This window comes from Neolamprologus multifasciatus, chromosome 12 (assembly GCF_963576455.1).
Source record: "Neolamprologus multifasciatus chromosome 12, fNeoMul1.2, whole genome shotgun sequence".
NCBI lineage: Eukaryota > Metazoa > Chordata > Actinopteri > Cichliformes > Cichlidae > Neolamprologus > Neolamprologus multifasciatus.
The window spans coordinates 30297600-30311925 of record NC_140450.1 but is presented as its reverse complement, the minus strand read 5'-3'; the positions used below and the strand labels follow the sequence as shown (position 1 = coordinate 30311925).

General features: G+C 38.9%; 1 protein-coding gene across 1 annotated transcript in view; it reads right to left on the bottom strand.

Annotated features, from left to right (window-relative positions):
* The window catches only part of tacr1a (tachykinin receptor 1a), a 52881-nt gene that overhangs the window by 23999 nt on the left and 14556 nt on the right, over nt 1-14326 (bottom strand). The window contains exon 2 of the mRNA XM_085181117.1: nt 3830-4024. Coding sequence (XP_085037243.1) covers nt 3830-4024 — 195 coding nt within the window. The remainder of the gene's footprint in view (nt 1-3829; nt 4025-14326) is intronic.

Sequence of the window (14326 nt, the reverse complement as noted above, 5' to 3'; positions counted from 1 at the left end):
GATTACAAGAAGACAAGCAGGAGAAACTGCAGGTCACTGGGGTGGTGTAAAGTGGGGATTCGTCCTTGTTAGACATGCTGTGTTTATCCAGCTTTGTCTAAAGCACCTTCTGAAGTTTGTATAACACAGCAAGGTGTCCGTGTGTGCAGAGAGAAGATTAACAGGCGCATTTGCACAACAATACATTTCTTTGCCTTTTCTTTGATCTCAGATCACGGGGTGAGGGGAAATGCATTTGGAGCACTTCGACAGAAGTGGCAGCTTTTGCTGTTTCCTCTGCTCAGGCAATGCATAAACGTGGTGTTAAAATGATTCATGTTAATGTTCAGTCGCTGCCTTGATATGAAAGCTCTTTGGTCCTATTTTAGCAACCAGAGGAAACATGATAATTGGGGGAAAGGGTACTGACTGGTCATGCCTGAATGAAGTGCCTGACCAGGCTCACATAGTAGTAGTAAACCATTCGAAGAGCCTGTTTTAACCTTCTTTAACCTGCAGCATCTCTCATCCAAATATCTGCCACACATCTTGTCAAACCTCTGAAGCACTCACACAGTTTCATATAATACATGATGAGAGTACTCAAATCTGCCAGTGGATAACATCAGGCATTAGTTCAAGCAGACCACAAAGTCAAGCACAGCACCAATCTCAACAGGTGAGCTCATCTCAACACCAACCCATCGGCCGGTGGGTCCATCCAATCCAAATCTCAGATAGGGCACAATATTTAAGCTGCTGCACCCAGCCCACAGTTGTTGCTGCCCATCTGCGATCTATGCGTTTGCACCTTTCGTCCACACGTAAACAGCGTTTTTGGTCACTGAAAACGTAGATTTTGAAAAACTCCGGCCAGGGTGGATATTTTTGAAAACTCAGTTTTTGCATTTACGTGTGGACGAGAAAAACGGTGAAAACGCAGAAAACGCAGCGTCAAAGGTGTGCGCATTTTTTGACGTCACACTGTGCGCCACGTTATTGCTTCGGTGAAATGAATTTCTACAATACTATTACTGTTAATTGTACTCTCTGCAGTGTTTAAATGCTTACATATACACACACAGTTACTGTCCCTCCACACATACGACTCGGTTCTGCTTCTATGCCCCAGCTTTGTTTACTTTTTCCCACCGAGGCTTCTAGACTTCTGATTGGCCAACATTTCTGCACGGTTAGGAATATATTGCCACCTGTTGCTTTGGTATGTTCCTAGCAGCGTTTTCCTTCATTTCTGCCTTTACATGTGGACGGGATTATTTTTTAAAACGAAAAAGGAAAATCTCCGTTTTCAAAAATACCCGTGTACGTGTGGACGTAGCCTGAAACACAAATCCACCCCAGCTCCTCCTTTTATGTTTTTCTGACTTAATATCATTTAGTACTCTGTTTAGTACTAGGTTTCAAATTTTCAAATTCAAATTCAAATTTTATTTGTCACATACACAGTCATACACAGTACGATATGCAGTGAAATGCTTAGACAACTGCTCGTGACCTAAAGAAAAAAAGAAAAGGCTATGAATAAGATAGGAAATAAATATGAAAATTAAAAAGGGGTAAATTTAACTAGGAAGGAATAAAATACAATAAAATATAAAAATTAAAGTTAAAAATGAAATAACTGTACAACACAAATTAGAATGAAGGGTAAATTTAACTGGGAAAGAATAAGATAAAATATATAAATTAAAGTTGAAAATAAAATAACTGTACAACAAAATACACAATACACAGTATAGAAATATATAAGAATGTATGAAGAAATATAAATATAAATATATATATATACAATAACAGCAGCTGTACAAGTATTAACTGGGAATGAAGAATATAATGTCCAGTGTTGTGCAATCCACATTTGTGAGTGTCTTGTGCAGTGCAAATATGCTTAAAGGTTTTTGCAGCTTGCAGCTTGCAGCTTTTAGTGATATTATTTTTCTGTTTAAATGCTGTCTCACTTAAGGTCCACATCTACTTCCCTAAGGGTGTGTTGTTTGGGTTTTGCCTTCTGTCTTCAGAAAGATAAACACAGTCTGACGCTAAAAGATTTTGGCACTAAAGGCTCTTTGAAATCAGCCTAAATTGGAAAATACAGATAATTTAGGGAGCCAGTCAGTAGCCCGGACTTCCAACAGTATGATTAGGATGTGAAAACTTCAGGAAAAAACAATAGTTGCTTCCATCAAACTTCTCCATAAGACAGACTTAAGTAATTAAAGGATATTCAACTAACTAATTAGTTTCCACCATTTAACTAACAAAAACTCCAAAGTTTCTGACCTACACATTTGAAGTGATATTCTTGATTTTTGCATTTATTAGTATTTTAAATTAGCCATTAAAGCATAACTTCATGTTTGTTATTGTATTATTGAGTAAAATACATATTCCTCTTTTTGCCAATTGTCATAAAACCTAAAAGCAGCCTGGTTTATAAAAATGTGACAGTAATAGGCTGTAGCAGTGCATTAAAACTGGTTAAATGTGTAAATGTGTAGTGTCTGCCAGGCAGATGTTTCTTCCAAATGTTCCCCAGTAAAGAGAACATTAATGAAAAAGTGTTTTTGCTGCATGAGAGACAATGACCACTTTTAAATAAATGAGCTACTGAATATTCAGCAGTATAAGAGAGAAGACTTTGACCCCACATGACTGAATTAGAAACCTCAGGAGTAAAATTTCCTTGAATGCTGGTAATAACTCTATTTTGAATTCTGTGCGACCCTCTGACTTAACTCTCTTAGTCTGTCGCATTTCAGATAACAAAATAAAAAATAAATCAAGTCCACATTTGGCTACTTAAGTTGATGACTGAACAGGCTCTTTCATTTATAGAATTGAGGCTGGCTTTTAGACAAGCTGGAATCAATAGCTCAGCAAGGGCACTTGTCCAAAATGCACCACATGCAGTCAGTCTTCTGTGGTTTAATAAACAGCCAAATGAGGCCGTAGGTTCTGTTTACAATAGGCTTTTGAGTCAGCTCTTCTGTTTTGTTGTCCCACAGGCGGTTTGTCTGAGTGCCGTCACTTGACTTACTTTGAAAGCTTGCTAATTAGGACTAAAAGCCATGGACATATGTTAATACGCTGCACTATCATAAAAAGGGGATAATATTTCTCAGATTCGACTTGAAGAACACTGATTTTTATTTGGAAAATATTAGCCTGAAGCATTTCTGATAAAAAGCTGAAAGGCATCATCCATCCATTTATGCTTTATCCAAAGCTGCAGTTAGGCTGCAGAGAGAGATTACCCCAGGTGATGTTAGGAAAAAAATAAATTGCACACTCTACTCTGGAAACTGCCTGATCCTACAAGTATTACCTATATATATGTGTGTGTATATATATATATATATATATATATATATATATATATATATATATATATATAATTTTTTTTCAGATTACATATACATACTTAGCAGTTGGATATGTTAAAATAAATATCCAAAATACAGTTATGCAAAAGGTAGCATAACACGAATAATAAGCAAAGTGCAGGAAAACTGTGTTGGGCACTGCAAGATCATCCACTCTAGCTCCATGGCTCTGTGTCATCCCTTTTACACATTCTCCCTATCCTTCTTAGTAGCTGCAGTTGTAAAATTACAAAGGGAAAATGAAATGTTGAAATGTTTTTCTATCAGAGCGAGAGAACACCAATCTACTAGGATGTGCCTTCAATTCATCGACTCCAAAGTACAAAGAGCTTTAATCATTTTCACTGAATACACACAAATTTCACAAACCTCCCAAATTTGCTCTTGATGGGAAAATAATTAACTAGGCTTGCTGACTTGAATAGCTGCTTGCCAGAGAGACTCACATCTTTTTGAAGTCAAACACAGTGTATTCTGGCCAGTCGATGTAACACACCACTCGGCCAGGGAGCTCATCCGTGTTGGAATAGTAGTACTGAGGAAAAGCCAGGAGCAGAGCCAGAACCCAGATCACACCCACCACCACCTTGGTCTCTGTGGAGGACATGCGCTGCTGCAGAGGGTGGATGATGGCCATGTACCTGCAGGGACACAAATGCTTCATGGTTTACATGAAAGAAGAATATAGGACAGAATAAAGAGCTTTACAGAGAGAAGATTCTTTTTTTTAGCATGGGATCACAAGTTATTTAAGTCCTTGACGTGGGCAAAGAGTAAAAACACTCACAGAAATAGAGTTTCTTGAGAGTAACTTGAACATGACGTCACCTCTGGGATGTGAATATTCACACGCACTTGCCCACTCAGCACCAGGAAAAACATGACCTTTTTTCTTTCATATTTACAGGTTGAAAATCACATGACGTTTTGATTTGTTCAAAAATTATTTGTACTTTGAAGATGATTTTTTTCTGCACGGGATTGTGAAACTATGCTCCCTAGAGAGACACCAACACTGGAATTACAACATAAAAGTGTTTCATAAAATGTGTGAAGGATTCCCATCAGGCTCCCTCGACGTTTCCGTAGTGATTTCATACTGCCATGTTCATGCTCCTCATCAGAGACGAAGAGGTGCAGGAATCACTTAAAATGACCTTGCACATCATTGACACTGAGCTTCATTACAAAGTCCATCTAAAGTCATTTTTCTGTTGGATCTCATTTCTCCTCAGTGAAAATACAATACTTCAGCGAGAGAAAGAAATAATTATCGACTCCCCATCCGTTCTTATTTTAAACCTCTGTATAGATTTTTGACTTACATTTATTAGAGATTTGGTTGTATTGACTGAGTTGCACTTTAATTCATGTTTTTCCTGCTAGCTCCATAATCTTGAAGGTATGCTTATCTGGTGAAGTCTTTACTTTATGGAAGTCATTTCTCAAGGATTTTCAGTTTCAATTACTAAATTCCCACACTATGTGAAAAGCCTATAACGTTGATATTTTTGTTGTACACAGTATACTGTTACTAATTTTCGTCTCTTTTCAGAAAAGCTCTCCAGCCAAATGCCATCCTGAGCCAAAGAGGTCTAATTAAAGGCTTAATCCCACTAATAACCCAAATGAATCTGCTAAATGGATATTCTCACTCTAATTATATCAAACACAAGAGCAGGCTTTTAAAATCAAATGCTCCCTGCAGTCCACTGAAAGCGGGAGATCGGTACCTCGGCTTTACCTTAGCTCTACTTCAAAAGGCTCTGGCCTTCATGTAGGTGAGTCATATTTAAGCTGGTGATGTCAGATTCAAACACACACCTGCAGAGAACAGTGGTCCGCTTGCCCCAAAGCCCAAATCATCATTATTATCCCTACTGGCATGCAAACTGGACACCAAACTACACTTGCCTTCACCCTCTGCATGTTCTCGAGTTCTTCTGTCAGCCCTTGGGTTTTCTTGAGCTTTTCATGTTCCTTCCTCCTGATGTTGCCACAATTCGGTATAGCTACATTTATTACTACAACCATCTTCCTCTGCTTGTCTACCACTATCATTTCTGGTTGGTAAGCCATCACCAGTGTGTCTTACTGTATTTGGAAGTCCCACAGGATCTTAGCTTGGTCATTCTCAACCACCCTAGGGGGAGTGTGTCTCATATTGACCTTGGGACTTAGGCCATACTCCGTACAGATGTTCCTGTACACTAACCACTTGGTTATGGTGTTCCATGTATGCTTTGCCTGCTAGCATCTCGCACCCTACTTTTATGTGCTGTATTGTCTCAGGGGCATCTTCACACAGCCTGCACCTGGGGCCTGATTCTGTTAGATTAATCTTCTCCTGCAGTTAAAAAAAAATAAAATAAATAAAAAACACATTCAGACACAGACACACTTCTTTACCCGAAAGTAATTTCATTTTCATGGATTTGCTGGTAGAGATCTTAGCACCCCTGTGTTTCCCTCCCCTTCATTCTTATCTTGGTAAACACACCCCTGAAACTTTGTACTTCAAACATCTGTCTGTAGGCAATATCTGATTCCTCTCAATAGGATTCCCTCTCACAAGGTAGCAGGTAGCTTGGGTAGCAAATGCTGGATTTCATGTCTGACATACACCTCCAGTTATCCACAAATTGAACCTAAAACTGCAATGGCAATGCAGTGGTTCAATATAAACACCATGAACCTGCTGCAGAGTTTTCCTGTAATGTAAGTGATTAAGAATGAGACAGTAAAGGTGATTGATTAATTATTTATTTTATTTTTTTCAGAAATTGTATTTGAATGTAGGCGGTGGTAATTGTATTGTTAATCTATTTCTTGTGGTCCTTCATCTTTTTTTGGTTTTCTATTTCTTTTTGCAGCAAATTACATAAATTTCCATCTGTAGCTGGAAGCTGAATGATGGTAGCAAAGCTTGTGTGTGTTTCTGTATGTGAGAGTTCATTGTGTTTGTGAGATGTAATTTGAAGTATTGCATCTGTTGTTGCCATTATAGACTCTCTGCATACCTGTAAATCCTTCAGCCACCACTCACTCATGCAAAACCAATAGTAGCAGTCCACAGGGACTTCCCTGAATAGAAACCAGTTACCATCCCAGCAGCAGACATCCAAGAAAGTGTCCCAAGTATGATGAGTTGGACAGCACCATTCACACTTACTGGCTAAAGAAACTAACTGCACTCAATGAGCACGACAGCACAAATGAACCAGCTGCTACTGGATGAGATGCAAAATCGCAGAAATGGCAAACCGAAGGCCAGATCCCCAAGGATCCCCAGAAGGTGGGGAATAACCTGCCTCAGTACAACATGGAAGCTCCTATCAGGCATAATAGCGGCTAAAATGAACAGGTGCATAGCCCACAAAGTAAGTGGCACAAGGGGGCAAAACACTAGCTCCTGGTAGACAGAGCAGTCACTCAAGACTGTAAGACCAGACTAACCAACCTGTGTACTGCCTGGACTGACAGAAAGAATTTTACAAGACCAACAGGCTCCAAAGAGCCTTGATGAGGATTTCAGGGACGTGGCAACACTAAAGGCCAACTTCAAACCAATTACGCAAGTCACCATTAAGTGTTGGATTTACCAAGGAGATGCCCTGTCCCATATACTGCTATGCATAGGCCCGAATCGCCTCAAAATGGAGAAAAATCAGCCTCCTCATCTACATAGATGTCATCTAGCTGTGACCCAGTTTGTGTAATTCTGGTTTAAGTTATATTCTTTGAGTTATTGTTTGTCATGTGTTTGGTTCTTTTTATTGTTTTCTGCTTGTGTGATATTTATAGTTCCTAGTTCACTGTCCCTTCCCTGTGTTTTACATTTAGTTACTGTTGTCTCTGTGTTTCATGTTCTCTCTGTTCCCCTATTCAGTCATGTCTCATCACAGTGTCAAGTCTGTGTCTTTGTGCAGATTATATGTCTTTTAATAATATTAAACTGGTGTCACTTAATGTGAATGGATTGAATAACCCAATCAAAAGAAGTAAGGTGGTAGCAAACCCAAAAAAGAAAAGGCACAGGTAATATTCTTGCAGGAGACCCACCTGCCTCCACAGGAACATAAAAAATTGAAAAGATTTGGCTATAAAAACACTTATTATAACTCCTATAGACAACGTCAGAAAAGAGGAGTAGCTACTTTAATAGCAAATTCTGTCCAATTTGAATGTCACAGAGAGGTGTCTGATAAGGAAGGTAGATACTTATTAATTAAATGGAAATTGGAAAATAAACTAGTCACCCTGATCAATATCTATGCCCCACCAGGAAGTAAGAAAAGTGATTTCAAAGATTTATTCAATTTAGTGACACAAGAATCTGAAGGTCTGGTGGTATGCGCAGGGGACTACAATGTTGTGTTAAATTGGAACATCGACACAACCAGTGTTACAACATGTAAACATCGCCTGACAAATTTTATGAACACAATATTACAGGAGGTGGGATTGATTGATGTATGGAGAACACGCAACCCTCAAACTAGGGACTATACCCATTACTCTGTCCCTCACGCTACATATTCGAGAATTGATTATTTTCTAATTAGTATTGAAGAAATTCGTAATGTTACAGAATGCAAAATTGGTGTGGCCGATGTTTCAGATCACAGTTTGATTAGTCTAGAACTCAGCCTTAATAATAGAAAAATATATACAGCATGGAGACTTAATTTGGGGATTCTAAATAGGGATGAATATGTTAAGAAAATCAAAGAGGACATTAAAACGTATATAGAAGACAATGATACTGGAGATGTGAGCCCAATCATACTTTGGGATGCACTAATGGCAGTTTTACGGGGAAAACTAATAGCTCTAACAGCAGCACAAAAAAAGGTGCGACTGGCTTTAAATAAAAATTTAACAGAAAAATTTAAACGTCTTGAGAAGGAGCACAAACAATCTAAAAATTCACTAATTCTAGAAGAAATATCAGATATTAGAAACCAAATTGATGAATTACTAAAAGAAGAAGTAGAAAAAAAGGCTAGGTTCATGCATCAAACTTATTACGAATCAGGGCCCAAAGCAACTAAAATACTTGCAAGAAGACTGCGTAAAAAGCAGGTATCAATGATTATTAACAAAGTAAGAAACTTAGACAGTAACAAACTACATTATATGCCTAATGAGATAGAAAATGAGTTTAAAAAATACTACACGAGACTGTACTCACAACCGGCTGCTGCAGACCTTGAGACAATTAAAAATTTTCTTGATCCGCTCGACTTGCCCTCCATAGGGATACCCAAAAAAATTATTGATCTCACAGATTACTGATAAGGAATTAGATACAGCTATTGTCGAGCAGAAAACAAACAAAGGAAGTGACGGCTTTCAGTCTGAATTTTATAAAGTGTTAAAAGAAGAACTCAAGCCACTTCTTCTATCGTGCTTTAACTGGACTCTGAAACAGGGAATAGCCCCACCATCATGGGGAGAAGCCATCATCACAATTTTACCTAAAGAAGGTAAGAACAAAGAGTATTGCAAGAACTATAGACCCATTTCCCTTCTTAATAATGATTACAAACTGTACGCCTCGATTATTAGCAAAAGACTTCAAAACTTTGTACCAGACTTGATAGAAGTGTAACAAACCGGATTCATTAAGGGACGTCAGGCACAGGATAATATAAGAAGAGTCCTTCACATTATCGACAATGCAGAAAAGACCAATATCAGTACTGTGTTAATAAGTTTAGAGGCATTTGATAGTGTTAGTTGGCTCTTCCTATTTGAAGTATTGAAAAAATTTGGGTTTAAGGACAGTTCAATACAATGTATAAGGACAATTTACCCATATGGAAAAGAAATAGTAAAAACTTATATGATTTACTCATGAAAGTGGCCACTTTCTCATTACTTTCATATATTGTTTTAGTAAGTATCCAAAACATACAAGTTTCATTATATAATTTTTCAAGGGATCTTATATGTGTTTTCACTCTTGTATGCTTTTCATACAAGTTTCACACAAGACAGATACAAACTTTATAAGATTTATATATATCTTTTCCATATGGGTATAATCAACCTACAGCCAGAATCAAGATGAATGGTTGCCTGACGGACAGAATTCGGCTACATAGAGGTACAAAACAGGGCTGTGTCTTGTCACCAATTCTTTTTGCTTTATATGCCGAGCCACTAGCGCAAGCAGTGCGGCAGCATCCAAATCTGAATGGGGTAACTCTTGCCGGACAAAAACATCTTATTGGATTATTTGCTGACGATGTCATTGTTTTCTTATGAGATCCTGACAAGTGCTTTCCAACTTTGATGCAACTATTCCATACCTTCGAACACTTGTCGGGCTACAAAATTAATATATCCAAAACACAAATTTTATCATTCAATTATACACCTTCTCAAAAGATTAGAAATGACTTTAAACTAAATTGGCACTTGAATACCATGAAATATTTGGGCGTAACCTTGACAAAATCATTATCTGCTATGTTGGACACAAACTACAATCAGGTGGAGGGTAACATAAAAAAAGACCTAGAATGGTGGTCAACAACACCTACAAATTTTTACTCTAGAATTCAAATAATAAAGATGAACGTTCTCCCAAGATTGCTATACATGTTTCAATCACTCCCACTTCCTATACCTCAAAGAAAATTTAAAATATGAGACAAGATGATCTCAAGGTTTATATGGGATGGGAAGAATCCCAGAACAAGGCTAATAACATTGCAACTCCCGAAGTGTAATATATCTAGTGAAAATAATTCTAGCCGCAACCAAAGAAGCAATCACAAAGAAGTGGTTACACCCAGACCCTCCCACTCAGCAAGATTGGATTAGTATTGTAGAGGGTATCTCAGAGATGGAAAAAATAACATTCAATATTAGACTGATGGGAATATGTAAATACGATAGACAATGGAGGAAGTGGAAAGCATTCCGAAGTGGCACCAAAAACACAACATAACAAGAAATTTTCATGTGACAGATGGAAAAAGAAATGTAAACTCCAGACTGTCAAAGGAGCTTACGATGACCTGGATGACTGAGAACCTTCACAGACACCTAAACTCCAGACTGTTTGTATGTTTGTTTGTAATTTTCTTTACTGTATGGTTTTCAATGTTAACTTAAACTAATAAAAATTAAAGTTGAAAAAAAAAAAGTCTGTGTCTTTGTGAAGGTCTCATGTTTGCTGTTTTATTTTGATAGTTCCTTTTCCTGTCTTCAGTGCGTTCCATAGAAGAAGTTGCTGATATTGAGAAATCCCGCCAATGGCTGGACAAATTTGGACTGAAAGACAGCACAGAGGTACTAATCATAGAAGCACAGAAACAACAACATCAGGCAAGATTGCAGGTGATAAAGGCCGCTCTCCCTTACATACTTATAAGAAAAACTAAATACTGTCAAAATTTGCAGTCCTATGTGGCCTTATAATAATGGAGCCAAAGTTAAGCTAGTAATTTAAATTACTTCAGCACCACCACACTCAATTATCTTATAGCTTATTTTTTTTAACTTCCTATACAGACACCAAATTAAATAATAACATTAATAACAGCAGCCAGCAGTCAGCAGTCAGCTAAGTGCCCTCAATTAGACACATCCAGCCTCATGGCTGTTTTTTCCAAGCTCTAACCTGAGTGGATTTTGTTCAGTGACAGAAAATGACAAGTGTTAAAATCAGTATTTATTTTTTTCGCTCAGAGGTGACATGGCTCTGTGGCACCTTTTCAAAATTATCTGAAGATGAGACTAAAGTCTGAGACTAAATGATGCATGTGCATTTACCGAAGATCTGAGAGCGACTTGTCTTTTGAAATATTTGCAGCACATAAAATAACAATGTTTTTTTTGTTTCAATGAGATCATGTTTGCGAATGTATATGATGGTATCTCCTCCCACCACTAATTAATTATAATGATATAACTCTTCTATATTTCTATATTCTTCTATATTAGGTGTTTTGTGACCGACATGCCCTTGACTTCTCAAATGAGTAACCATAGTAACACTTCATATCAGCGTTTAACAGCAAATCAGCAGCTCAAACAGCTTTGCTACATTTGTGCGAGTCCTTGTACTTTAGCAATGTCTGAATACTGGTGACTAAAACATGACCACACATTTTACTGTATCTCTGATAGGAAAGGACGAAACGTGCTCTTCCTGCTTTCCTCCTAGTGCTCTCATCATGAGGTGTGGATGACTGTTGTTGGGAAGAATGAAATTTAATTTAGCTAGACAAATCAGCTTAGCTACATCTTGTTGCAACTTCCTGATCGATCAGCTACAATCATATTTAACAATTAGCTCGATCACAACGACTAGTAGAACCTACAGTTTCCTTGGTGTTTTGAAGAGCCATATGACAATTCAAGCTTAGGATAAGCATCAACAGGTTGGTGGTTTAACAACTGCATAACTGCAAAGCATACCCTACCTAATAAACACAGTGAGGCACGCTGTCAGTACCATGGCATGAGATAAGCCACTACCATAACCAAATCATCAGTCAGAATACTGAATGTTGCTAACAAGGTTATGTTTTTGGTAGTGTTTGCATGTGTGTGTGCGTGTATGTCATCATTCTGTTTGCAAACATAGAAGCTTGAAAAGCTTTAAATGATTTCTGATAAAACTTTGTAACGGTGTAGAGTGGGGTCATGTTAACAGTTTGTTAAAATTTGGCTTATATCCACCAAAGTCAGCAAAATGATTTATTGGTTGAAAATCGACGAACTTAGAAACTATCCTTACAAGTGTGTTTGTGTATTGACAGCATATAGAAGAAACTGTATAAAGATTTAAAATATTATGTCATTTGAACTCTGACCTCTCTTTCAAGGTCAATAGTGTCATGGTCCTGGGTCATTTTGACCCAGCTTTTTCTGTTTCTTATGTTTTGGTGTGTTTCTGATTATGATTTATGTTCTGATTATTTAGTGATACTGTTTTGATTATGGTTGTTATTTTTGCAGGTTTAGTTCCGTGTCAAGTCTGTCTCACTCTGTCTAGTCCGTGTCTTAGTAAAGTGTTTTACTTTGAAGGTTCATGTTCATGCCTGATGTCAATGTGTTCAGTTGTACTTTTCCCCTCGTTAGCCTAGTTTCTCCCAGCTGTGTCTCCCTCCTGTTGCCCATTCCCTGATTACCGCCCTGTGTATATAAGCCCTGTGTTTTCCTGTGCTCTCTGTCGCGTCGTCTGTGGTACTCTGTGAGTCTGCATTACTCTGTGTAACCCGGTGTTCTTTCGGCATCTCTCTGCCATCTTTCTCTGTGCATTTTGCTCCTCCTCCCTTGAGCGTTTGGTTTCAGGTCAATTCTTTAGTTTTCCCCAGTTTAGGTTTGTTAACCCCCGCTCTGCTCTTCCTGTCCTTTTCTGCTCTTGCTCTTGACGAAGGCGGTCGCACTTTTCTCCTCTCCTCCTCTCCCTTAGCTTCCCTGCTTAGCCTCGTATGTCTTTGTCTAGTCTCGTGTTTTTTGTATTACTTTTCCCTGGAACATTCTCTCACAGTCTGTTCTCTAAAACCTAAAAGAGGAATTATGGATTTGATCTCTACTGGTCCCTAAATGCAATTGACACCCCTTTCTCAACAAGAAGTTTGGGCTTGGGTGAGCCTGAGTGCTGAAGATATCTACCTATTCGGAACCATGGTAACAGGGTTCTTGCTGATCGGAGCTGGCTTGGCCCTGACTTATCAAATAATTAAGAAAGCGGAACCGGCTGTTCAAACCCCCACAAGGCTGCCCGCTGGGATTGAAATGATGGGACGAGGCGTGAGTTTCTCAAAATGGGCTCATTGAGTGCAGCACGGATAAGATCTTGGAGAGGCTTACAGCTGCCATGAATACTCAGAATAAGATCTCTGACTGCAGACTGGATTACATCTGGAGGGGCTTGCTTGGAATAACATCTCTGAGCGCAAATTGGATGACATCTTGGGGAGGCTCACTGTGGTCGTGAGTTCTCAGAATCGGCTCTTTGAGCACAAGAATGACAACATCACAGAGCGCAAGTTTGATAACATCATGGAGAAGCTCACGGCTCTCCAACGGGAGATTGAGAGACCAGTGTTGGACTGTTAGAACAGCTTTGAAATTCATATGAGCTGTTTGCACTAAAGTAAAAAGCATCATCACTTCATGCGGATACCCTTTCGGCGCCAGCTGTGGTCTCAAGGCTGGAGCCGAACAAAAACACCCTGATAACGACTGTGTTTAGACTGTTCTTCCCATTCCATGCAAGGCCACCTGGGTTTGCTGCAAGACTGTTTACTTAGCCTGGCAGGGCGAAGGACATTGTCTCAGCTGAACTCTGGACACGCACACACATACATACACTGATATGCACACACTCATCCCCCCTCCCTTTCCAAACGCCTTCGATGCTTGTTCCCTCCTGGGAACACGGCGGGTCTGAGCCCGCGCTGGAATGGTAGCGCTGGGCAGGATGGCTGCTGTGTTTGCTTCAGATTACTCCTCACCCCCCACCCAATCCTGTGGCTTGTCACGTGTTCCATAATGGTGTGCTGTGGACATTTATGTGCTTTTTTGTGCAGAGGAGTTTTTTTTGTTTCCTGTTCTCATGCTGTCCTCCCACAGGAGCCAAGCATGAGTAGAGGTCTCTTTTTTTCCTCTTGTACTTTCCCATTGTAGTGTATATTTCAGTGTTTTTTTTCTGTAACGCTACCGATCTCCGACCTGTATCCCCATGTGATGTCTGTGTTGTGTGTGTAAGGGCAACCTGCACAAGCCTTGATTGATTGTTTTTGTCACTTCTGTAAATAAACACTCACTCGCACCCCAGCCAGTACCTGCATTTTGGATCCTTTACTCAATACACCACACGACTGCTGCCCCAGCCGTGACACATAGATTGATATGATAGTCAAAGTAATCATAATAAGTGAAAATTATGTTTCTTACTGCCATTGTTGTTTAGT